Source organism: Leptodactylus fuscus, chromosome 1, assembly GCF_031893055.1.
Source record: "Leptodactylus fuscus isolate aLepFus1 chromosome 1, aLepFus1.hap2, whole genome shotgun sequence".
Lineage (NCBI taxonomy): Eukaryota > Metazoa > Chordata > Amphibia > Anura > Leptodactylidae > Leptodactylus > Leptodactylus fuscus.
Window position 1 is genome coordinate 183,408,787 of NC_134265.1, and position 25,593 is coordinate 183,434,379.

Sequence of the window (25,593 nt, forward strand, 5' to 3'; positions counted from 1 at the left end):
ACACTGTAATCCATTGAACATAAACTTACCATATTGATGGTTTCCATCATTGGGGAGGATTTAGCAGCATTTAGCCTCGCACTATCCATAGCAGCCTGCTCAAATTAGAACAAAGCAAATTCATTATTTATTATGCCATATATACAAAATAGTTAAAAGCTTTATAGAAATATAGAAGTAGATCAATTACTTTCAAAGTACAAGTACGTAGATGATGTACTTACCTTTTCTTGATCTGTAGCTCTGAGACTTAGATAATTCAGCACTTGAGGTTCTAAAACACTCAAAGATTCCAGCAAAGCTGGAATGAGCTTTGGGGTATGAGGTTTCAATAATTCTCCAGCACTTTTACTGATTTTAACCAGTGTGTTGATGCTAGAAAAAAGTGATGACATATGGCATCCAGTTAATAATAATGCTACAGGAGACAATGTGAATATAGCCATGCCATGATACCAAGTGTAATAGAGTCCCATAACCAGGCATCCCAATACATGTCATACATGATTGTCTATGATGGCCATTAAAATAAGTCCATGAACGTATAAGTTACATTTAAACTAAAAACATCACATTTTAAGTAATATATTTTTCTGTTCCAAGTATTATCCACATGGTGAATTGCAACAGGTTAGCCAATCAAATCAAATAATAAATTTAAAAAACAACAACCCACGTTTATAGAAAACGAATCTTACAAAACTGAATCATTTGGCAAATATATTTATCCTGAGTTATAGATAATATTATCTGCTTGTTTGAAAATGTGCAGAGGCTGCTGTAATCGCAGAAATAACTATTGCAATCCCTTGGAAAACAGCTTACAATTTCCTCTTTGGAGAAGTTATTTCAGCTGTCTCTCTTCTAGCAGGGAAGTAATAAATGGTTGCAATAATTTAATGAACATACAAGCTACACGGTAGTCCACTTACCTAAGAGCTCGGACTTCAGTCACTGTACTTATAATCCCCTTGTCCAGAAGGCACGGTAATAGAACAGCAATTGTTTTCTGACCAGCTGCTCCCTTGCATGGTTCACACATCCTTATGCATACCTTACAGAAAAGAGAATACTTTTTAGCGTCCATCACATTAAACTTTATTTTTTACTTCAGCCCAGTAATTTACATTTCTACTTTTATGAATGTGCGTAAAGAGGTTCCATTCGGAAAAGGTACTATTTCACTTCTACAGTCTACAAAAAATGCCAAACTTAAGATGTATGAAACATTGGGAGGAAAACACTGGACAACCTTTCATCCTTCAAAGATGGGTAGATTATTGTGAAACTTTATAGAACAGCTTCCAGGTTTGACAAAGACATTTCTGAAACTTTTTATACAGTTTATTATGTACCACTACAACGGTATTGTTTCTTTCCACAAGGGCTTGATAGTAGAGATGAGCAAACACTGTTCGGATCAGCCGATCCGAACAGCATGCACCCATAGAAATGAATGGAAGCACCTGTGACGCTGACTTTGCCGGCGGCCGGCCGGCGTCACAGGTGCTTCCATTCATTTCTATGGGAGCGTGCTGTTCGGATCGGCTGATCCGAACAGTGTTCGCTCATCTCTACTTGATAGATGTTTTTGAGGCTGTAACAAAGTTGGCAATATTATGCATATTTAATGGACATGTCCACTGGTGATGCAATTCTGGTGCTAAGTCTGTTCATTACTTACTTCTGTATTGCACAGACAAATACCCGTGTTGCTGATAGAGGACAGACAGGCTGGACTCCTTAATAAAGCTTTGAAACTTGCGCAATTCGCTGTTCTTGTATTCTAGTGGCAAAGTGGAATGCTCCTATCATATCGTTTAAGATGGTTGAGGAGAAAATACACGACTAGGTCATGTGGAAAAATAGAGGCAACAAAAGTGGACACCATAGAGAGATTTCATGTCATATGGGATCCATGGCTCTCTGCTCAGATGTTCTATGCTCTTTGTAACTATTGTGTGCATTATTATATGCCCCGTGTGGGGAATGTTCAATGGTTACTCTTTCTAAGATTATCCATCCTTAAAGAGTTATTGCCATGCAATTCACTGATGAGTTGGGAATAACTGCTCTCCCTCAAATCCACTATAGCCAAAAATTGCATAAACAGCCAAGCAGGGCTGCTGTATGCTGTTCCCATAATTCCAACAGAAGTGAATGTGAGCTTTAGTAACAGTGTGGCACAACGGGACTATGCTGTTTCCATAATTTCATAATTATGGAAGTAGTGTAGTTAGATGTGGTACACCGTTTCGAACTTGGGAGCAGTTATTTCCATCTTGGTAGCAAGACTTGCAAGATGGGAATAACCCTTTAAGTATAACTCTAAATAAGGCTGAGCAAATATGATCTAAATTAAAATTAATCAGGCATTTTAATTTGATTACAATTAAATGGCAATTACTTAGGCCATGCCCCTTTTATAGTATAAGTATGTGTAGGACAAACCTCACCCAGAGTTTTCGTTCGGACAGAACATGGTTGAACCAAAACTGCTATTATCAAAGTATAAGTGGAGGCCCAAGGGAGGCGATCAAATATGAAAAAACCTGTGTACTGGATCCCAGGAGAGATAACACTGTTTTTTTTTTAATGTTTGATCACCTCACGGGGGCCTCCGTTAACTATACTCCGTGGTCTGAAGGGACCCCAAAGAATAATAATAGCAGTTCCTTTTGAAAGTGTTTAGTCCGAATGAAACTGCAGGTAGAACCTCGCAAATATTGTAATAAACAAACCTAAATAACCAACGTGACCAAAATCACACTGGTTATTGTAGTTAATATTTGGTTTCAGTTATTTTTTGATTAATCGTCCGGGCCTACTTCTAAATAAACTACTAGATCAGTGATGTACATTAGAACTGTGTGACAGAAGCCTGTCTAATCATCAACAGTAACTGTTATAGGACTTTCTGGCACTAGGTACCAAGTTCTGGCGCCTACTTAAAGAGGGCCTTTCATCAGATTGGGCATAGGCAGTTCTATATACTGCTGGAAAGCTGGCAGTGCGCTGAATTCAGTGCACTGTCGGCTTTTCTGATTTGTGCCTGGGGTAAAGCGCTATCGGTCCCGGTACCGTAGCTCTTTACAGTCAGAAGGGCGTTTCTGAAACTTAGCCAGGGACGCCCTTCTGCCCAGCAGTGCCTATCGAACTGTACTGTGGAGCGGGGAGGAACTCCCCCTCCCCTCCTGATAATACTCGTCTATGGACGAGCTGTGTGTGTATCGCGCTCCACAGTAAAGCGCGATAGGCGCTGCTGGGCAGAAGGGCGTCCCTGGCTAACTGTCAGAAACGCCCTTCTGAATGTAAAGCGCTACGGTACCGGGACCGATAGCGCTTTACCCCGGGCACAGATCGGGAAAGCCGATAGTGCGCTGAATTCAGCGCACTGTCAGCTTTCCAGCAGTATATAGAACTGCTTGTGCCCAATCTGATGAAAGGACCTCTTTAAGAGACAAAGGTTTATTCAGTGTAGTTGATTCAATATTTAGTGAAAATGAACAGGTACCTGTATATGACTGTCAAATATAATTCCTAAATGAAACGTACAGAAAACATGAGTTTTGGTTGGAGCTTTTCTTTAAGAAAGTCACACCTAGATTAAAAATGGTCAATTTTGATAAGACCAACCAACAATTAAAAAGGTTGTCCAAATACAAGCAATGACAGTCACTAATGTGAGCAATGCCCAGGGTAAAAACTCAGGAACATATCCAGAAAACACACCAGTTCTATGACCACAAAGCATGTATGTTGAAAGCTGATGGGCATTTGTTTACATAGTCTAAAAGTTAAATAAAAACTGATTCATGTGATATGTGTTACAACTTCCCCCCACCCCATTCCTTCCCAAACCCCCCCAAAACCTGGATAATCAAAATGTGATGCGAATGGCTCCTAATAATCCATAAGCCTTTTGGACTTCAACACGACTGATCAATTTTTCCCAAAACTCCCTGCCATAGGTGCAGTGCTTTCCATAATCTTCCCAATCATAAAAACATGCATATTTACTGTAGATTTGGATGACATAGCGGATGTATTTTTTTTTAAACAAGATAATGGCGTGGATAGATGTATACCTTGCTTAGGGTTTTCAAAGCCAGTTCTGCTGCTTTCCGCACTGACTCCTAGTGAGAAATAAAGAAAATAAGCAATAATGCTAATACAACAGACAAATAAAAGGAAATAAATCTTGCCTGTCATGCCATTAATTCAATTAAGCTAGGATCACATCTGCACTGGGGTCCTGCAAACATTGATTGTACTGTTACTCATGTGGTCTGTACATTGCTTTTCTCTGACAAAGAACCTATTAGGTTTGAAATGCGCTTCCGAATGTAGCAGTTCCTACTACCCTATGCTCTGCGAAATATTACTGGATTTTCAACAAGAAGTGCTGGACTTTCTTCAACTAATAAAATGCTATAATACCGAACGCAGATGTGAGCCAGACCATAGTGGGATTACACTGTAAACCCCCAAAATGTACTCACTCTGCCACTAACACCCTCTACAAAAGTAGTTTAGAATTGACTTTGGTAGTGGTAGACTCAAATTCAAGTTTCAAATTCATGGACAAAACGGGTACGTACCAAAACCTATAACTTTTTCTGCCAGAAAACATGTGCAAATTGCTTAATTAATCTCCCCCAAAGATTTTTTTTTCTTTTATGATGTGCTGTGGGACCCTGCGCCCTCTAACACATGGTGTGAGCGAGGCATTTTATGTGTCATATATGTAAACAATTGTAAAGCCAACTTTATTTTATATATGCTCTGTGTCTCAAATACAACCTCCAAAACAGATCATGATCTGAAGATACCATATCTCTTCTCTCCATAGGGAAATCTCAGCTGTGAATTCATACTAAAATCACAACTGTTTCATATCACAATAGAGAATCTTAGACTCTAGTGCTTAACACAGTGAACTCCATTGAGAAGTACTTTAACAATACAAAATGTAATAAGATATTTTTATGTCACTGTTTATATAAAAGAAACCTGTATGGTACTTACTACATGTGACAAAGCTCAACCTATGTGCACATCACACTTTCAATACTTCCTAGTTTTATTATTCTCTGTAGAACGAACTCAAGCTTACCTTTATGTCGTCTTGGACTCTGAAAAGTGTCTCCCATATCTCAGGAAGCTTGTCGACAACATCATCAAGCTGACGTCCACGTAGTAGGTCATTTAATGCTAAACAACTGCAACAAGGAAAGAAATACAAATTTTAACACAACAAAAAGAGTGCTTTTTTTCCACAAAAACATGTTTAAAAAGGTACCGTATTTAAAAAGGTTTAAAAAGGTACCCTCATATAGAATCACTCGCACGTTCATGTCACCTCCACCTCAAAAACATCTCCAGAATACGCCCTTTCCTTACCAGAGATACACTAAAGACACTTATTGTCTCTCTGATTCATTCTCGCCTTGACTACTGTAATTCCTTAATAATCGGTCTTCCCCTCACTAAACTCTCCCCTCTACATTCTATTCTGAATGCAGCAGCCAGGCTCATCTATCAGGCTAGACGCTACAACGATGCCTCCGGTCTGTGCCAGTCGTTACATTGGCTGCCTATTCATTATAGAATAAAATATAAAGTTATCACTCTCATCCACAAGCCTCTCCATAATGCTGCACCTCCCTACATTTCCTCCCTCATCTCTGTCTACCGCCCAACCCGTGCTCTCCGCTCACTCAATGACCTAACACTTACATCCTCTATTATCAGAACCTCCCACGCTCGTATACAAGACTTCTCCCGAGCTGCACCACTTCTCTGGAATGCTCTACCCCGGACAATAAGATTAACTCCCAACTTCTACAGTTTCAAACGCAAACTAAAGATGCATCTTTTCAGACAAGCCTATCACAATTCCTAATGCACAAAATTGTCTGAACACTGTATAAGCAATGCCGCCCCTGATACCTCTTGTGTCACCCCCTCTACCTCATAGATTGTAAGCTCTTTTGAGCAGGGCCCTCAGTCCCATTGTGTGAAATGACGTTCTTTGTTATGTATGTCTGTATCTGAACCCTATAAATTGTACAGCGCTGCGGAATATGTTGGCGCTATATAAATAAAATGTATTATTATTATTATTACCGTATATATTCAAGTATAAGCCGACCAGAATTTAAGCCGAGGCCCCTAATTTTAACACAAAAAACTGGGAAAACGTATTGACTCGAGTATAAGCCAAGGGGGGAAATGCAGCAGCTACTGGAAAAAATCAAAAATTAAAATGGTCGGAGTTTTTGGGTGCAGTAGTTTTGGGTGCTGGGAAAGGGGGGGGGGGGTGTTTTGGTTGTCTGTCTGCCCCTTCCCTGAACTTGAGGACTGGGGTTTTTCCCCCACTTGGAATTCAGTCTGTCTGAATATAGGGTATCTGCAGCGCTCCTATTAACCCCTTTCTGACGGAACAGGAGCACTGCAGATCCTATATTCAGTAGACCGGGCACTTTCAGACACAGGGATACCTAATGTGTATGTGTTTCACAGTCATTTTACATGTATTCTAGGGAAAGGAGTGATTTAGAACTTTATTTTTTTAAAGCTTTTTTTTTTTTTCACTATTTTATGGGTGGTTCTATACCTTACTATTGCAGCTGGTCACGTATAAGCCGAGGGGGGCTTTTTCAGCACAAAAACTGTGCTGAAAAACTCGGCTTATACTCGAGTATATACGGTATGAAAAACCAATGTGTCTTTACCATAAACATGGATTTTTGTACTCACTAATATCTTTTTCTTGTTGTATTCATTGAGGAACACAGCACCATGGGTATAGACCTGGCCACTAGGAGACTGACAGTAGGAAAAGCTTAAAAGATGTTGGCCCCACTGGGCTAAAGCCTTTCTACAGACACTATGCTAACCAGTCTGTACTGCAGCAGTAGGAGAGAGGCACAAATAAACAAAAAAGAATACGGAATGAACGACCAACAACATGTCCTAACCCGGAAAACAAATCAGAACTGCCCGAGGCAGAAACAACAAGAAAAAAGGGTAGGATCTGTGTCCCCCAATGAATACAATGAAAAAAGTATTTTACCGTGAGTACAAGGGTGCCATTCCTTTTTGATGAAACAGGTATGGCAACAAAGAATAGGAATTTAACTAGTAACAATTTGCAAATGTCTTAGATAAGTAGGTAGTATAACTTTTCAGATAGAAAAGCCTCTTTCTGTATATGAATTGTAAGTACAGAATTGTAACAAGTTTCCTTTAGTAGGGGAGAAAAAACCGCAGAGAAAAATTCAGCAAAACACAATGAAGAATGTTGTGGGGAGAAAAAAAAACTCATTTTCACTGCTTTTTTTAAATTTTTTTAACCAAAGCATTTTTTAAATGCACTTTTCTACATAAGGCCTTAACCTTTAGATGGAGCTAAATAAAAGTTGTATCACAACCAAAGCGCATTATTCATGTGAGTAGAGGCCTGTGCTTCATTATATATGCTCTGCATAGTCTTGGGGCTGCTTCTGAGTGACTAAGACTGTTATAGAGAAGATTCGACTCATATAAGGCAGCTATAGTCTCCACCCAAAAGCAGATATAGCATGTCAAGTTGGAAACTGCAGTATATAAGTCATAAAATGGGCAGATATAATGTTAGCTCTTCTGTACACACATGACTGCTTATCCTGAAAAAACACATGAAACAACAGCTACCTTTTAAATTCATACTTAATATACTGCTCTCTCAGGTCAATGATATTATTGCCAAGGGACAGTAATAATAAGATTTATGAGATATGGACAGTTATGCAGTGACCTGCTTGTTTCATGCAACTTTACCACATACCTGGATTCCCGAATCCTCCACAGGTTACTTGTAAGGTTATTTATTAAATCTTGAAGAATTTCTGTCAGATATTTATCCACCTAGAACCAATATGATAAGGTTTTCTAAACTGTTATCATCCCTTTTTTTTTTAAATTCATTCACATTTAACAACGTACAGTGTAACACATTCTGATATTACAGTAATAGCCCCGTCCACATGGAGTAGGTGCTGACTGTATTATAGAAGTATTGCAGTGTATTGGATATGTGATCCATGCCACAACTGAACAGTAACAGTACATAATAAAAACTTTAGCTTGCTACACACACAAAAATAGCCCTTGCATGGCTTCTTAAATAGAAATATATATATATATATATATATATATATATAAAGTTATTGATGTCAGAATATGGAAAAACAAAGCTATTTTTTCAAAAATTGTATCAACTTTGTATTACTTTATTTTTTTAAATTGGCAAAATCTAACAATTTATATTGCTATCACCATAATCATAATGAACTGCAGAATAAAAAGTTAAGATGTCACTACATGAAGAAAGCTGTAAAAACGAAATCCAAAAAAGATAATGTTGCAATTAAGGTTTCTTATATACACACAACAATAATAATGTAAATGTACTTTTTTTTTTTACAGTACATTCTAGGGAGCATTAAATGATGCAATAAAAAAAAACAAGTTGTCCTGCAAAAAACAAGCCCTTATATGTCTATGTGAACAAAAATGTAAAAAAAGGCTAGGCTCTTGGAAGGAGGGGAAGAAAAAAAGAAACCAAAAATAGTCTGCTGTGGGAAGGGGTTGATCTGAGCCATAAGAAAAAGCAGCTGTAATTGGAAAATGTTACTCTACGTGATTTTTTAAAAAAAATATTTTAAAAAACCTTTAGATTGTTGACTGTATAAGCCAGCTTTAATTGACCATATGATAATGACAAAGTAGTGATCAGTGATAAAAGTTGACTACGGGGAATGAACCCGCTCAGGGGTTCATTTGTGGCTTGGCTGGTGGACTTTAATTTGTTAAACAGCAATAATAAAATGTTAATTCTCTTCATATTTACAACTGTGCCAGTGGAAATTTTCAAGGGGTTGTCTGAGTTGGTGTACCAGTTTCCAGGCCTTTTTTTTTTTTTTTTTTTTTTTTTTTTTCTAACTAGTCCTAATTCACATGGCAGTATTCTGGTCAATAGCATTTGTAAACCAAAATGTACCTCCAAAAACTGCAGAGGTGCACATTTACAAAATTAAACTTTCTTCCTGTAGGTTATACTAATGGTTTAAAGGCCAAATGCAACAAGCAACAAACTAACTGAAGCCCACTGTACTGAAATGTACTCACCATAGTTTTGTCCATGACTAGAGCATTCCAAATACTAGTCATAGCTTGGCGGATTCCAGTATTAGGATCAAACTGATAGCGATACAATCGTGGGACCAGCTGTGACATAAATGGCGCAAGCTGTTCTCCAGCTTTGGTGGCAATGACATTAAAGCCAAACGCTGCACCCTAACACAAAAGGAAAAAAAAATAGTACCAACAGATTAATTTTCACTGACACCAATAATTACCATGACTATAGCAATAGAAAAGGAAAAATAGAATTACTTTAAGAAATAGAAAATATGACTACGCAGAAAGATGTCATGCACTTGTATGCGGACACCCTATTTCATTATACAACATTCCACAACATGTACTAAAGCAGCTCTTCTATGGAATCATACCAGAAAGGCAAGCAATAGCTCCCTAGAAGCATCACTTGACAGACCAGTTCACCAGTTGTCATTCTTTGAGCCATTTTTGCACACTACACACCTAGAACCAGAAGACAATCTTCCCTTTTGAAGATGCTGTGTGCAATGGTCCAGCCATCACAAAATTGCACGCTTATGTTTACATACTTTCCCTACTTCCAACACATCAATGTCAATAGCAGACTGCTCACTTGCAGCCTAATATATATTGCCATTGTAATGAGATAATGTTCATTCTGTTTTTGCTAAACAGTCAATTAACTGCAGTTTTTCAATGCAGTTTACAGTCGTATGACACTTACAGGTGTAGATATTTACTATGTACTTCACCTGTTCTTGTCACGCGATGAAAACATGCATTGCAAAACCTCAAAATTCACAGCAATATGAATGAGGTTTTGGCACTGCAAAAAAAAAAAAAAAAATCCTCTGTGTACAGTACACTTAAAGGTAATTCACAAATATAATAAGGAAAGGCACGGGGGAGAGGGAGGGAAAAAATGTACAGCCCACTGCCAGAAAAATATAGTTATATTTGTAGAAAAGTTAACTTGGATAACACTCACGTTCCTGTGTATAAGCAGCGGTGCACGGAATAAGCCCCTCGGTCCAGGGCGCTCCTGGGCAGAACAATCCTTGAAAAGTAAATCCAGCAACCGGCCACTTCTTTATAAATCTTTCATTTTATTAGCATAGTTCCATTAAATTTGCATGATGTACAACATCTAGGTGACACTCCTTCGATGGACAGAAGAACAGCTAACACGTTTCGGAAATTATTTCCTTATTCGAATAAGGAAATAATTTCCGAAACGCGTTAGCTGTTCTTCTGTCCATCGAAGGAGTGTCACCTAGATGTTGTACATCATGCAATTTTAATGGAACTATGCTAATAAAATGAAAGATTTTTAAAGAAGTGGCCAGTTGCTGGATTTACTTAAAGGTAATGTCCAGGCAAAAACAGATAACCCTTTTAACTCACCTGTCCCCAATGCTCAGGAGTCCTCCCGGGGTGTTCCAGTCCTTCTGCTGAACAGGTCTCTTCCAGAGTTCCACTGAAGCCGCTGATTTGCCTCTGCAGTCACGTGACTGCTAAGACGAATCAGCGAATGACATGCAATGTCACTACCTGTGACATCACGGGACTCTTCCTGAGGCCTGCTGAGACTGCTGATTGGCCTCAGCGATCACGTGAACACTAAGGCCAATCAGCGGCTTCATTGAAACTCAGAGACCCGGGAAAAGCTGCTGGAGCAAAAGAACTGGGACGCATTGAGAAGACACCGGAGAATTGGGGACAGGCGAGTATGCATTTTTTAAAAAACTTTTTTCGTTGCCCTCGGCTGATTTAAAAGTTAAAAGGTTTGTCCAATTTTGCATGGACAAACTCCTCAATGTACCGGCTGTATGCAGTACAGGTCTAATCAAATACCAGTATTACAACATGATTAAATTAACATTGGCATAAATGCAGACAGAGCCAAAGAGAAAACAAATACTTTTTGAAAGGGAGGTAAATTGTGTCACTAGAGCTCTAAAACTACATAAAAGTGGAATACAAATGTAGCTCTAAAATGAAAGATTTTACCTTTCTTGAATTCCACATAGCATGGTGGTTAGCTAAATTCATAAACTTGTATATGAGGTCCGGTTGACTAAGGTCACTGGCCAGCGCACACAGCTCCTTATAGGTAGACAGCCCCTGTCTTTGGAAAACCATGAAACAGTATTCATAAAAGTATACAAACACGACTACTTACAAATTATTGACAGTTTATTTTAACCATTAACAATATCTGCTGTTAGTCACAGCCCTGACAACTTAGTTGAGCTAACATAATATATTGGAAATAGAATAAAATTATGAAATAATGAGTACGGTACTCAGCTGTCCATTCCCTTGGTGATCCAGTGCTGGCTCTCTGATGGTCCGTCTGGTCTCTGTTTACCTGCAGATGGCATAAGACCTCTGTAGCCAATCCATGGCTGCAGCAGTCAAATGTCCTATGGGAGCCATGATTCCAGCACCTGTAACCACATGCTGTCTGCATGTGAACAGAGACAGGGGAGCCAAAGCTGGATGCTGGATGAATGGACATATAAGTACTAGAGATGAGCGAGTAGTATTCTATCGAGTAGGTATTCGATCGAATACTATGGTATTCAAAATACTTGTACTCAGTCGAATACCACACGGTAAACACAGTAAAAATTTGATTCCACTCCAATCTTCTCTGGTGTTTTTTTACACCAATAACTATGCAGGGGAGATGGGACAGGAACTAGGACACGTAGGCATTGGAAAAAACTCGTATACAGTCATTGGCTGGCTAAATCAGTAGTAGCAGCAGCAGCAATAATAATAATAATACTGGGACTTGGGCATGTTAGATGCTCCCAGACATGCTTCCCCTGCTGTGCCAGTTGCATTCCAGAGGTGTTGGCATCATTTCCTGAGGTGTCATTGTGGACTTGGTGACTCCAATTGGTCGAATTTTGGTTTCCCTGAAACGAGCATGTTTTTCCCATAGACTATAATGGGATTCGATAGTTGAACAAATAGTCGAATATTGAGGTCTACTCGAATCAAATTTCGAATCTTTCACTACTCGCTCATCTCTAATAAGTACTTTTTTTTTTAAGTAACTGCCAGTAGAATTAAATAATAAATAAATACATATTGGCAGCCATATTGGTTGTGGCCTTAAAATGAATTCTCAGATGTAAGCTAACATAAATAATGAACTTTACCCATCCGGAGCTTTGCCAATGGATGAACTTTGGAAAACTTCAGTGTCACCAGAAACTTCATGCTTCGCCCTGTAATAAAGCAGGAGCAGATAAAATTGTCTAAATGAAATCGTGAAAATGACACAAGTACAGAATAAGTACAATAACTTTTACTTCTCATGTAGGAGTATTCCTGTAAAATCATTACAAGGCCACAATCACATGTGATCAAGTACAACCGTGCATCAAGATCTACAGTAATAAACATGCATAAAAAGCAATCCCAAAATTCTCAATAATATAAAAAGCTACACGCAACTGCAGAAAATTAAATATACACTACACCAGTTTATTGAAACACCACTCTAGTACTAGCAATATCAGTTATACACCCGATTAATGACACACACTAAGTACACAAGGAATCACAGTACCTTTTGCCAGTCATGAGTGTGTCCACAAGTATGGACACCAGCTCCTGTTGATCTTGTTCACTGCCCAGTTCATATACCAACCCAAGACCTTTCGATGCAACATCCTGGCTAAGTTCTGCAACAGATTTTGTGCAATTATCAATAGACTCAAAGGAGTTAGGCTGATAAATGGACTGAGACATTAACTGCATAAACACTGCACACATTTCGAGTTCCCCATAACACAGATACTTGACATGTTAGCAAAAACTACTGTTCACTGTGTGCAATGGTGTGCATCATAGCACCAGGCTCTCCACAGTCTCTTCAATGTTACATACTATAGTGGATTACATTGTAGTCCTGATGTAGAGGACAAATCACCATGAGATTAAATGTAAAGTTTGGACTATAAAAGGCCATGGTGGTTAGTCCAATAGCCATCATCATCCAGACTTTGGAAAGGGAGAGAGTGCAAAAAGTAGAGACACCAGAAGAAAGTAATTATAAAAAAACTGTTTAGCGTACACTGCAAATGGTAAAATATATTTTCTAATATGTCACAGTTATGCTAAGCAATGAGAATATGCAATTATAGGCCTAGAATCGTAGACACTATGCTGTTCAGGTGTTGCATTGTGGTGAAGTTCAAGGCAGTTCTGTTATGAAAAACTTATGTGGATTCCAAATCATTAGCTGCAATAGTATTTGCTCAATATGTGTATATGCTCAGTATGTGTCTATGCTGTATTTGGCCATTCTGAGTGATTACCCATGGGCAATTCTCAGCAGGTCTGTTGAATGCACCATTATAAATCTTTTCATAAACTACTGCTGAACCATTAAATAAAATAACTGAGTGAACTGCTTTCTGACAGTATGTATGCATTTCAAGAAGCAATTCAATACACAATGTACATACCATCATTATCAGACAGGACAGATATAAAGGCACTTTGAATCTCTTTAAGCTTTGACTGTAAGAGAAATAGAGAAAACCATTTCACACACATTTTATAGAAACACACCGATATAAACATATGTATGGCACTAAAACATAAGATGAGATACTGCAAGAAACTGTAGTAATAAACAGTATCCGAATGCTTTCTTAAGTTTAGAATTGTAGTTGCATTTGTTAGGCTTTATTTACAGCTACGTCAAAGGGTCTTTCGCAGATACCATCCTTTTTGACAGGAAGAATACCTCTGAATGAAGCATTTTTTTTTCCTGATAAACAGATACTGTAACAGAATCCAAAAAGAACCCATTTTAAGTCTATAGTAATTGTGGGTAGCCACTTAGGTCCAGTGTACAATGTATACAGAAATGACTTTGTTTATAAACTTTTATTTTTATTTTTTTTTTAATTCCGATCCTTTTAATGATAATCAAATAAACACAACAAAAAAACAATAGGGGCAAAAATATCTGATTGGTGGGGGGCCGAAAGGCAGCGCATGCACGGATCTGTTACACAAAGCCCATACTTTATGTACAACGTGGTGCTGGAAGCAATTGGTTCAGTACTTTATATAAATGTCAGGTGGGAGTAATACAGCTCAGCTCTCATGGAAGCCAATGCTGCAGTACTGACACCCGACCTTTATACAGAGTATAATTGCAACCAGCCTACTGTTGTGTACAGAGTATGGCTTTATTCAACTGATCCGTGCAGAGGCTGCCTAGCGGCCACCAACTTGAGGTATTTATGGCCTATCCTATGAATAGGTTTTAAACTACCAATACCCGGGCAACCCCTTAAAAGGAAGTCAGTCACCAGAACACAGCAAATCAGCCAAGACCAGCAGATAGGTTAGGGTCACCTGAATCAAACACTGTTTTCCCCTTGTGAATCAGTGCTGAAATATTGCCCATTGTTCCAAAGATATCATTTGCATATTGACAAATCCAGCATTAGATTGACAACAGAGGCAACAGATTAGACTCACCACCCCCAATGCCAGTCCATAATGACAGGCACACCAGCTTTAAACCTTATGGCAAACATGTGAACAGAGGCTTAGCTAGTTTTAATACCAAGATAATGTGACAACAATTGCAAGTGAATGTTTGGTAAGAACAGACTTATACACAATAAAATATATATACCTTTATTTCCTGGTGGTTGCTCAGCTTCTTCACAAGAGAAAGTAGCCATATACAGGATGCCTGTCTGACATGTGGATTAACACTGACGATATGCTTGTTGAGAATTTGGTCTAATACCCATGTAACAACATCATTCGTTTTCACATCTGGTATAATAAAGACGAGCATTCAAGTTAAGACAGAAGATTTTATGTGCAGAAAATAAAACTAATAACTAATGCTTATGGATGGATGGAAACAACTGTAGTATATTACTTGCATATGGCCGATAGTCTTCCTCAGTAACAATCCAAATATCCCTGGCTGCCATGGACTGTGTTCCGACAGCTGCGTTTGTGATAGCCTCTCCTACTGTAAACTGGAGCTCAATTTGCTTAGCCTAGAAAAGAATTCAGTTCATCTGAATTTGTATATGATCTGGACCATTCAGACAACAACAGGAATATTTCAAATCATTTAAAAGAAATGATCCATTAAATATTTAATAACATATATAGATTTTAACAGAGCTATTAAATTAATTCACAAAAATGGAACTGCTTTTCAGCGGCAGAAATTAATGCTAATGGGTTTTCTGAGTACACATGATTATTTATTTAATATCATCTGTTCTGCTTTTTTACCATCCCTCCGCATATACCTTGCTTTAATTTTGAGGCAACTCTGAGGCCTCCTGAGTCCATCTTAGCACACTGGAGTTTGCTTACATGCAACTTTTCTAGCCACAACTTCATACTACAATTCCTATACTTACTTGCTCTGGCTGAGTTTCACACCTTCTATGGTCCAACCGAAAAACTTTTCATGGGAAAGAGTAGCCAATGAGCAGGCACTGGCAAATTGCTGCGACCTACATTGGGTCCAGCCATTTCTACTGTGTGTGCTATTGTCCCTGAACTGTCTACTATCCAGAAGAGACAGCTTCAGTGAATGGAACAGAACAAAAAGTAGTAAAATAGAGCTGTGGTACGTCATGCAGGTGACAACCTGAGAGTCAGGGACTGGACCATTGTAGGTAATACCCGTTTACAAAGCACTTGTACTTCTCCCTTCTTCTAAATCCACTTATGTCTTTGGCTCAAAAAAATGCACCAAAATCTACAACAAAAGGGTAGGTTTTATCATAGTGTGTGGCCTCCACCTTAAGAAGAGAATTTAGACAATCTTAGTTTAACATGGAAGGGGTTTGAAAAGAGACTGTTCAGTGGAGAAAGACACATTTGTCATTGACAAGATATACTACTGAGTTTCTTATATTCACTTGTACTATGATTTCTGCAGTGTTTGTTGAAAAGTAGGTGACCATCTAAGTCAGAGGTTCTCAAACTTATTTTGTCTACCGCCCACTTCGAGAATTAATTATTTTCTAGCGCGCCCCCCCCCCCCCCCCCAATTTTTTTTTACTTTACTACATCTTAAGAATCACAATCGCAGTCATTATGTTAATAATTAAATTATGTGTGTCATGTGAAAATAAGACTTTCTGATGAGGGTAATGTAAAACACCATTTTGTAATATTAGGAAAACTTTTATTCATGTTATTAAAACAAACATTTTAATTTTAAAACTAATCTAATGTGAAGGATGAATTTGATGATTTTTAACAAGTTTGTTAATATCAGGCTCGAATTTACTCAAAAACAGCCGTAAGTCACTGCGTTCGGTAATCTGCAACCGATTTGCAAATCTGCAAAGTTTGTGTTAAAAGCAAAAAAACAATTTTAAAGGGGTAGCCTCATGAAGCTTGATCTGCCTTCTAAGCTGCCTAAAAATCTTCTTTCTTCCTGTTTGCTCACGTCAATTATCCCCACCCCCAAATTAGCGTGTAGCTCCGCCCACCACATAGCGTGATCCTATGGGATGACTGAAGGGCCTGTAGACTTGGATTTACCTTGTACGGAGTTTCCTAAAGGACCTGGCTCCTCTGCCCACTAGCAGCCTGCTCTATATAATAAAGCTTTATCCTAGTGAACAGAGAGACCAGGTCCTTTAGCCCAGTAGGATTTAGACTGCTTTATATAAGAAAGCAGCACTTATTCCACACCCCCCCCTCTATCTCACAGCAGGGAGCTAGGTGATGTGTATGTGATGTGTATGTGTGGTGCAGACACAGGCTGGCTCCGTACACACAGCAGGGAGCTACGTCATGTGGCTCCCTCAGCAATGAGCAGGGGGCCAGGTGCTAGTGTCCATAATGAAATGAATAAAGTAAGATAGTGGACAAACAAAGCAGTTTTGCTGAACCAGTGTATTTAGGAAAAGTCTTAAATTCACATTAACAAGCAGTATAGATAGGATCATTATTATGATACCACCCCTTTAAATTAGCCATCGCCCCCCCTAAACCGCTTCAACGCCCCCCCATTCTCTGTGCCCTTTACTGCCCCCCTATAGGCCTCCAGTGCCCAAAAGGGGGCATTATCGCCCACTTTGAGAAAGACTGATCTAAGTTCTACTTAAATTACACTTTCTTGCTTATTTCATTGGGGACATGGCAGTATAGACCTGGTCATTAGAAGGCTGACAATAGGAATAGCAAAAGATGTTGGGTTCTCCTCTGGCCTGTACCCTCTTCACAGTTACTATGCTAGCCAGTTTTAGCCTAGTGTCTGTAGGCAGACACGACCTTACTCTTCTGACTTGCATCATTTTTATTTTTAATTCTCTTTCAGGTACAGTGGGGTCTTCAGTGTGTATGCCCCAATAGTCACAGACCTCCTGCCCTTCATGTGGGCACTGCGCTCTAAGAGTGCCTCTGGTCACCTACGGTAGTTCCCACTACTGCATCGGCACCAGGAATGGTGACCTCACTATAACGTTCGAGGTCCACTAAAGAGGGTGATCCCATGGCACCTGAAGACTGCAGATAAATATGCCAGAAACCTCCATTTTAAGCAGATGGCTTCCTAGGGACCCCCTGGTCTCTACTAGCCTACTAGCACCCCCTAAGTCTTCCCTTCCAGCCTTCTTGAGGGACAAAGCACTTGGTGAGCCTTCTCTGTGCAGCCTCTATGCAGCAGTCGGTGATTAGACCTTCTATCTGGCGTTCTAGTAGGTTAACACCCAGGGTTACCCCTATTTTCCTTAAGCCCTCTCCATCATGTACTCCTGTGAAGTTCCAATCTACCTCTTGCGCCAAACCCATACCCACCGGCTGCCGCCACATTTTATAAGTGTGCCTGCATTGATAAAAAGTTGTTATGTGGCAGCCTGAGCCCATCTGCCCTAACTACCTAAGCCAGCTTAGGATCCTCCCAATCCATCCTCCCCCATACTGAGTGGCTTACACAGGCTATAGGCGACCTTGAGATGACCAGTCTGTTGTGGAAACTTTGGAACAGCTGCCTCCCCAGATTTCCACTCAATCGGTGACTTCTAGGTCCCTTGCCCCAGTTTCAGGAGCAGTCCTCGCAAAAAATCCAGAAAGTCATCCCTACAGGTCATTGTCGTCCTCCTACCCTTCCTCTGAATACTCCCTGGATAGGGTCACAGCTCACGGCTCCACTTCGACAGGCTGAACCTGGTCTCCCCCTGCATATTTTGTTTCTCCTGGGGACACCTTTGACTCCAATTCGGAAGATCAGCTAGGCATTTATATCCGATGCTATGCAGCAACTCATCATTGTGGGCAGAGATATCCTACAAATCTCAGAGAACATCTCTTCCATCCACAGCAGCTGCCATCCTCTGGTCTTCCCCAACCACGACATGTTTCACCATATCTTAAAGAGGACCTTTCACCATATCCGGACACAGGCAGTGTTATATACTGCCAGAAAGCTGACAGTGCGCTGAATTCAGCGCACTGTTGGCTTTCCCGATCCGTGCCCGGTGTAAAGCGCTATCGGTCCCGGTACCGTAGCACTTTACAGTCAGAAGGGCGTTTCTGACCATTAGCCAGAGACGTCCTTCTGCCTCGCGGCGCCAATCGCGCTGTGCTGTGGAGCGGGGAGGAACGCCCCCTCCCTCTCCTGATAATGCTGGTCTATGGACAAGCTGTGTGAGCAGAGGGAGGGGGCGTTCCTCCCCGCTCCACAGCACAGCGCGATTGGCGCCGCGAGGCAGAAGGACGTCTCTGGCTAATGGTCAGAAACGCCCTTCTGACCATAGAAGAGCTACGGTACCGGGCCGTAAGCTCTTCACACCGGGCACAGATCGGGAAAGCCGACAGTGCGCTGAATTCAGCGCACTGTCAGCTTTCTGGCAGTATATAGAACTGCCTGTGCCCGGATATGGTGAAAGGTCCTCTTTAAATGAATGGCGTCAGACCTTCCACTAGGAAGCCGGATGTCCTCTTTCCTTTTCCAGACCAGTGTTTTTATAAGTGGTCAAAGCCTCCCACAGTGGAGTCGACAACTAGGCTTTCACAGGCTAGCGTTCTGCTCCTGCGTACTCCTCCTCTCTGTGATCACTCAGACAATACGGTGGACTCTCTCTCCAAGATGACCTTCGTAATGATTGGCTCCTCCCAGCAGCCTTCCTTTGCTGCATCTTGGGTCAGCAAAGGCAGCATTTCCTGGGCCAAACAGCTTTAGAAGGGCCTCTCCACTGGAGTACCCCTCTAGGACAACTGGCTACACGTCTCAAATCCTAACGCTTTCAAGTACCTGTATGATGCCTTTCTGTTTGTGGAATGCTGACTCTGACTCCCCCTCTAAGAAGACGGTTGTGGCCCTTCCCTTTTCTCTGGATGAAAAGGGCCAGCTTTTTGACAAAGACCAAGAGAAGTTTATCTCTGAAGCTACAGAGGGAAAAAGGTCTCCTCCCTCAGAGGTGTTCTAAGCGCCAGCAACTATACTCTAGCAGTTTTCAGCACTTTTGCTTCCATAGTGGCTCAACCTCTTGGAGGGTAGTCTTCCTGGAAAGCCTTAATTCAAGTCCAGTCTTGCCTTGCCTGGCAGTCCCGCACCAAGCCTTCTACGCCTTCCTCTCCCATTGCACAGGTACTTTCAGGCGTTTAGGATATGAAAGATGAGCAGCTGGTTATCCTGGAGAGAGGCTTCATTGGAGAGACCCTTCTGGAGCGGTTTGACCCAGGCCCGGTCTTGCTGATCCAAGAAGCAGAGAAGGAAGGCTACCTTGGCAAGATAGGCCACCCTCTTCTCTAAGGGATCACTGAGAGAGGCGGGGTCCGCTAAAGGCAAAATAGTAGCCTGGGAAAGCCTAACTATCGCAGGGTCCACTGCGGAAGGCTCTAACTATTTGGAGACACACTGGTCTGACAATGGAAAGAGAATTTTCGACTTCCTAGTAGAAAGCAGGAGACTGTCTAGGACTCTAGGTGAAGCCATTATTCCTGCAAGATATGGTCAAATGCCAGAGGAGGGCAGCAGTTGTGGCAGATGTCCTCTTGAGAAGTAGGATCCAAGTTCATTGAGATCTGCACGGCATCTCTGAGTGCATGGATGAGCTCCTGCATAGCAGCAGATATAGATGTGCCTAGCTGATGCTCTGAGTCAGAGGCATCCCCATGAGGAACAAACCATGCAAAGTGAGACATGGTTCAACCCGTTGGAATCAAGCTGTGAGCTGTGGCCTTATCCGGGTAGTGCCCAGAGGAAGGGGAAGAGGACAGTGACCTGTATGATGATTTCCTGGCAGTTTTCAGAGGATAACTCCTCAAGCTGGAATGGGAGCAATGAGGGTGCCCGGAGAGGTAACTAGAAACCTCTTATGTCTTTCTCCTATGGATACTAGGCTAAAACTGGTTAGCATAGTGAATGTGGAGCCGATATCTTGTACTATATTCTTAGTGTCAGCCTTCTAGTGGCCAGGTCTTTACCCACAGTGCTGTGCCCCACAATGAATACAACTAGAAAAAGATTTTCAGGTGAGCACAAAAATCCATTTCAGGTTCAGACTATCTGCAAACAAATCAACTATTAAATATCACTGAAAACCAACAGGACTTCAAAAGCCTAAGGGTCTGCTCACACAGAGTTTTTTTACAGGCGGATTTTGACTCAGAATCTGCCTGCAAAAAGGCTCCCATTCATTTGAATGGGAGCTACTTTCTTTTTTTTTCAGCTAGCTGGAAAAAGAAGCGACATGTCCTTTCTTCCCACGGATTCTGCGGCTGAAACAGCCACAGTGTGAGACTCGCCCCTGATTAGTCCCATTCATTCAGGCCTAATCAGGAGCAAGATGCCGGTGCACTGCCTCGGGTCCCATCGCGGCTAGCCGCGTGGAGAATTCACATCATAGAAAAACTTTCCGCCATGCAAACATACCATAACAAGTTCATCAAGTAAGTAAGCATAATAATAATCCACCTGTGTGTACATAAAAGTAAGAGAAATGATAACTTACTTCTACTGATTCCATTAATCCTTGCAGAAGCATCTTCTGATGGGAAAAGCTACCATCTCCAACAGGAAAATATCCCAGTGTTCTTATGGCTCGCTCTTTGGCCTGAAAGAAGAAATCAGCGAATGAGAAGTACTACTAGCTATTTAGACTTAAAAGTCAGATTTTACAAACACTCAAGGAAAACAGCAGTTAAAGTACCTTCTGCGGTACTGTAAATGTCATTACTATGAGGAGATGCATTTTCATCAGAAATTCTATATTTACAAATGATGAGCTGGTGCATCATCTAGGAAGACTGTTAGAAAGTTACCTTGGAAAATATTTTTATGCTCATATTCTGCAATTGTGTGCAGCCCCTCTATAATCCATCATATGATGAAGGTGAACTATCAGCAAGGTGGATCAGTGGTTAGCGCTGTTGTCTTACAGTGCTGGGGTTCTGTGTCAAATCCGACCAAGGGCAACATCTGCCTGGATTCTAAATGCTCACCCCATGTTTCAATGGGTTTCCGCCAACATGCCAAAAATATACTGATAGGCAATATTGGCTTCCCATAAAAACAACATCCCCTTGTGGTTGTTGGGTATGATTGCCTGTACAGCCACCTCTGACCCCCCACAACTCTCCCCCCCTCAACTAAGGTCTGTGGAAAAACATTCAGTTCACTTGAAGCTCACAGGACTCCTCAGCCCAGAACAAGCAAAGATTTAGATGTATGAATCTTTCCCCACAAAACTACATATTGATCTGTTCTCTGTAACCTACTGTCTGTAGATTAGAGCTGAACTTTAAACCACGATAGAAATTAGTCAACTTTACCTTGTTTGTCTCTTTACCAGAAGGTATTCTGGCCAAAAGATTTTCTACCAGCTGCTTTTTAGTGAACCCAGATCCTACATCTGGGATTGGCAGAGCCCCATTTCGTCCAATCTCTCCTAAAGCAGTAATTGCAGCAACTGACAAAGGAGATCCATTATCCAATAATGTACCTAGACGGAAAAAGAAATTGCAATGCACATGATAATAAATAATTGCAAAAAAACAAAAAACGCATCAAAGTCCAAATTAAAAACAGCTCTCTTTAGATAGAATGGATTTCTTTCAGTTGCTGGCCACTCAATAGGCTATAAAAGGGCATATGCCCTCTGTGTACTTCTGTATAGTGCAGAAATATATTCAGCAGATACAATGTAACTGATGTAATATGCCAGAGGCTAACTGTTTGTTCTACATGAAACATACAGCCATATGCAGCAAATATGTACTACATTACTGTGGAGCTGGTACGCTGGGCAGTTCACACAAACATCAGAAAAAACAGAGGGTGGCCTAGTGTGACTGGCTGACTAGAAGAGCTATCATAAGATGTCATGTTATAAGTATGACTGGATGGCAAAGAACAAGCTTCCCACTAATAGGAAGTACACCCTGTCCTAGAAATCCATGTTGTAATATATGAAATTTCAAGCTGAAAACTATACTTCTATGTAACAAACCTACCAATAGTTTCCACACAAGCTTGGATGGTTTCATTCTGTTCAGGAATAGGCAATGATTCTGGGTGCTCCATATTCTGTAGCTCTTTCTTAGTTTTGGTGCTGTCCAAATATCTCCCAATTAGATATCCCAAGGCCAGTAAAGATCCATGTTGAGCCTCTGGGTTCTGTCAGCAAATAGTAAAGACAAGCTGTCACCTCTCCTAACATGTCTATTTTAGTAAACACACATATTCTCCATCAAATAGCGATTCTGGAACACATTTTTCTCTAACTCTGTATCGTGCTATTTCTCTGGGGATGTTAGATATGGCCTCTGCAAAGCAGGCCCTTGGATTAGGGTAAAGAGGACTAGAAAACATTCTCACACAGACCAGAGCTTTATTAATCGTGATTTTGTGAATTGCTGTACTACTGCAGTTATCTATGTTTGCATCTGTGGTCTACATTATTTAGGGAAAACAAATAGATAAATATAGGAGACGCATTGTTGAACACATCAGTGATGTTGGACATGAGAGGGCAAACTAATCCCTAGGCATTTAAAGAGCTTACATTGTGGGGATACTTCAGTCCATAATTTTATAGCTTAAAAACAAAAAAAACTATTATAGGAGCATATATTGATATTATTCCTTCATAAAAGGATGACCAGTGGATTTAACAGCTTAAGACTAAGGCCCCTTGGGCCAGAACTACCGCGCTAAAGCGCTGCGGGAACAACTGCGGTGTGAACGCATCGCGCTTTGAACAGAAAGTTCACAGAGTTTTCCTCCGCAGACTTTCTGTTACAATTATATCTATGGGAAAACCGCCACCGTTTCCATACATATAATTGACATGCTACGATTTTCAAAACTCCAACGGTTTTGCAAATCGTGTCCGCAATTTTGTTCCGCAAGGTTGGCATGGGATTCGCATGAATCCCATCCACTTTGCAAGTACTGTAAAACGATGCTATTTTTACCACTGCGTTTCCGGCCCGTGGGGCCCCGGCCTAAAACGGTTTTTCATACTAAAAATATATTATTAAACGAGGCCACCCTACCATTTACATATCACATCCCCCCTCTACTATCTTGCACATATTCTAGTTTTCCAATAATGACTTCTGGTGCAATGCCTAGTGCAGATGGAAGCCACTACCTGACTTCATAACCATCCTCCCCATTTTGGCTCCATCTAGTGTTCTTAACCGACTTTTAGTGCAGTTCTTGAGGTGTTAATTCACTTCCAGCACAACGCTGCTGCTACCTGAAAACATACATCAGCGCTTCATTACTAAAAACAGCTCCAGTAAGAGCTTGGTTTTGTTCAGAATGTGGATTTGAGTACAGCGGAGCTCTTACCAGGGCTATGTATACAGAAAAATATCACTGAAACATAGATCTATTACAGTTTCTCCTCCAGTGGCCATATAATGTAGAAATATGTGTAGAGCAGCAGCTAGGACTGTAATAATGTCTAAATTTATTGGTATATTTTTCTATGAAGAAGTTTAGTTTTTTTTAACCTGATAATGCTATAAAGAAGGAGCAGCAGCATTGACATACAAAACAAGGCAGAGGGCTGGGTCATTACACTTACATGTTGATCCTTAGCAGTCTTAATCAGGCTCTGAATTTTCGACTTTATCTCCGGACCAGGTAAAGCTACTACAACTACTGCAAACAATTGAGCTGCCAACTCCCGCATTTCTTCCTTGTTAGCAGTCATCAGACTCTGAAAATACACACATACAAAAGTGATAATATCTTCGAGCAGTAGCAAATGTTGTTAAAAGTATATAATCAAATGGTAAATATAGGGAATGGAAGAGAGGAAACCAAACAAGCCAGGTTAAGTACACAGTCAGGTAATAAATTATATATATCTTCTGTACTAACCTTTATCCAGTCTATTTTATCTACTAAGGAGGCAGCCAGCTTCTCCGGATATATAGATACTATCTCAAGGAGGCAATACATAACTTGTAATCCTGCAGTTCAAAAAAAATGGAATTAGAATTTGTAGTTTTAATAATAAATAATGTATTCAAGTAAAAACAAATTAAGCGTTAAGCTAGCCTACACTTTAGACAGCTGCCAGCTTGTTCAACTGACAGCTATCACGTTCAACTTCTCCATATACAGGCACACTTGAGCGGTGCATGTGTCCTTGGGGAGGAACCTGCTGCCGGACACTACTGGAGGCTTACTCCCCCAAGAACAAAGGGATGGGGCAGTTGAGATCTAACTGCCCAATTGTTATCTTCCATTACATCTGCATCATGCGTTCAGGGAAGAGCATAACATAAGCATTACATAGTCGGCTTGTCCCACTGTAAGTGTGTTTCGCTGATAGCCATGTAACATATATGACTGGCTTTATAATCATCAAGTGTCTAATACTAGCCACTAAAGACAGCAGTAATATATTAGTCCTTAACACCAAGTTACCTCCAGCTGCAGACAACAACTGTTGAATTAGGCTTATGTACATTTCCACAGGGTTCATTTCTCCATTTTTGGAAGAATCTGGTACAGTGATGTCATTAGACATTAACTCTCTTACATAGCGTCCCAGAGCTGGTGCTTGGTCCTGCATATCAGCTAAAGACTGGCAGGTTGGATCTACACCAGCACTATGAGCCAGGCACATTCTCAAATATAAGATTATCTAAGTGAAAAAAAAAAAAAAAAATACAAAATGAGGTACTTGGTTCAGTACAACAGTGTGTTATTTAAAACAGCAATGAAAACTTTACCTCTAGAAATGCTGCAGGGTTAAAAGGGAGAACAGAAGTGGTTGTTACAAATTTAACAGGAGTTTTCATTCGGCTGGATGCCTACAAAATACAAGATAAAATATTTTTTTATGCCACCTACATTTCCTCACATATGTGCAACAGAAGTGTAATAGAAAGTGAGAAAAATTTTTCAGGTAGTCATCAGGTAGGTTT

General features: G+C 40.5%; 1 protein-coding gene across 2 annotated transcripts in view; it reads right to left on the reverse strand.

Annotated features, from left to right (window-relative positions):
- The window catches only part of ECPAS (Ecm29 proteasome adaptor and scaffold), a 77,783-nt gene that overhangs the window by 15,754 nt on the left and 36,436 nt on the right, over positions 1-25,593 (reverse strand). For both annotated transcript variants that reach the window (XM_075280356.1, XM_075280355.1), the window contains 20 exons: positions 25,399-25,479; positions 25,091-25,310; positions 24,539-24,630; positions 24,240-24,374; positions 22,657-22,819; positions 21,976-22,145; positions 21,156-21,257; positions 15,101-15,224; positions 14,846-14,991; positions 13,656-13,710; positions 12,755-12,869; positions 12,342-12,410; positions 11,179-11,296; positions 9,175-9,342; positions 7,832-7,911; positions 5,117-5,222; positions 4,089-4,136; positions 933-1,054; positions 225-375; positions 30-95 (listed from right to left, as the gene is read on the reverse strand). In XM_075280356.1, coding sequence (XP_075136457.1) covers positions 30-95; positions 225-375; positions 933-1,054; positions 4,089-4,136; positions 5,117-5,222; positions 7,832-7,911; positions 9,175-9,342; positions 11,179-11,296; positions 12,342-12,410; positions 12,755-12,869; positions 13,656-13,710; positions 14,846-14,991; positions 15,101-15,224; positions 21,156-21,257; positions 21,976-22,145; positions 22,657-22,819; positions 24,240-24,374; positions 24,539-24,630; positions 25,091-25,310; positions 25,399-25,479 — 2,331 coding nt within the window. The remainder of the gene's footprint in view (positions 1-29; positions 96-224; positions 376-932; positions 1,055-4,088; positions 4,137-5,116; positions 5,223-7,831; positions 7,912-9,174; positions 9,343-11,178; positions 11,297-12,341; positions 12,411-12,754; positions 12,870-13,655; positions 13,711-14,845; positions 14,992-15,100; positions 15,225-21,155; positions 21,258-21,975; positions 22,146-22,656; positions 22,820-24,239; positions 24,375-24,538; positions 24,631-25,090; positions 25,311-25,398; positions 25,480-25,593) is intronic.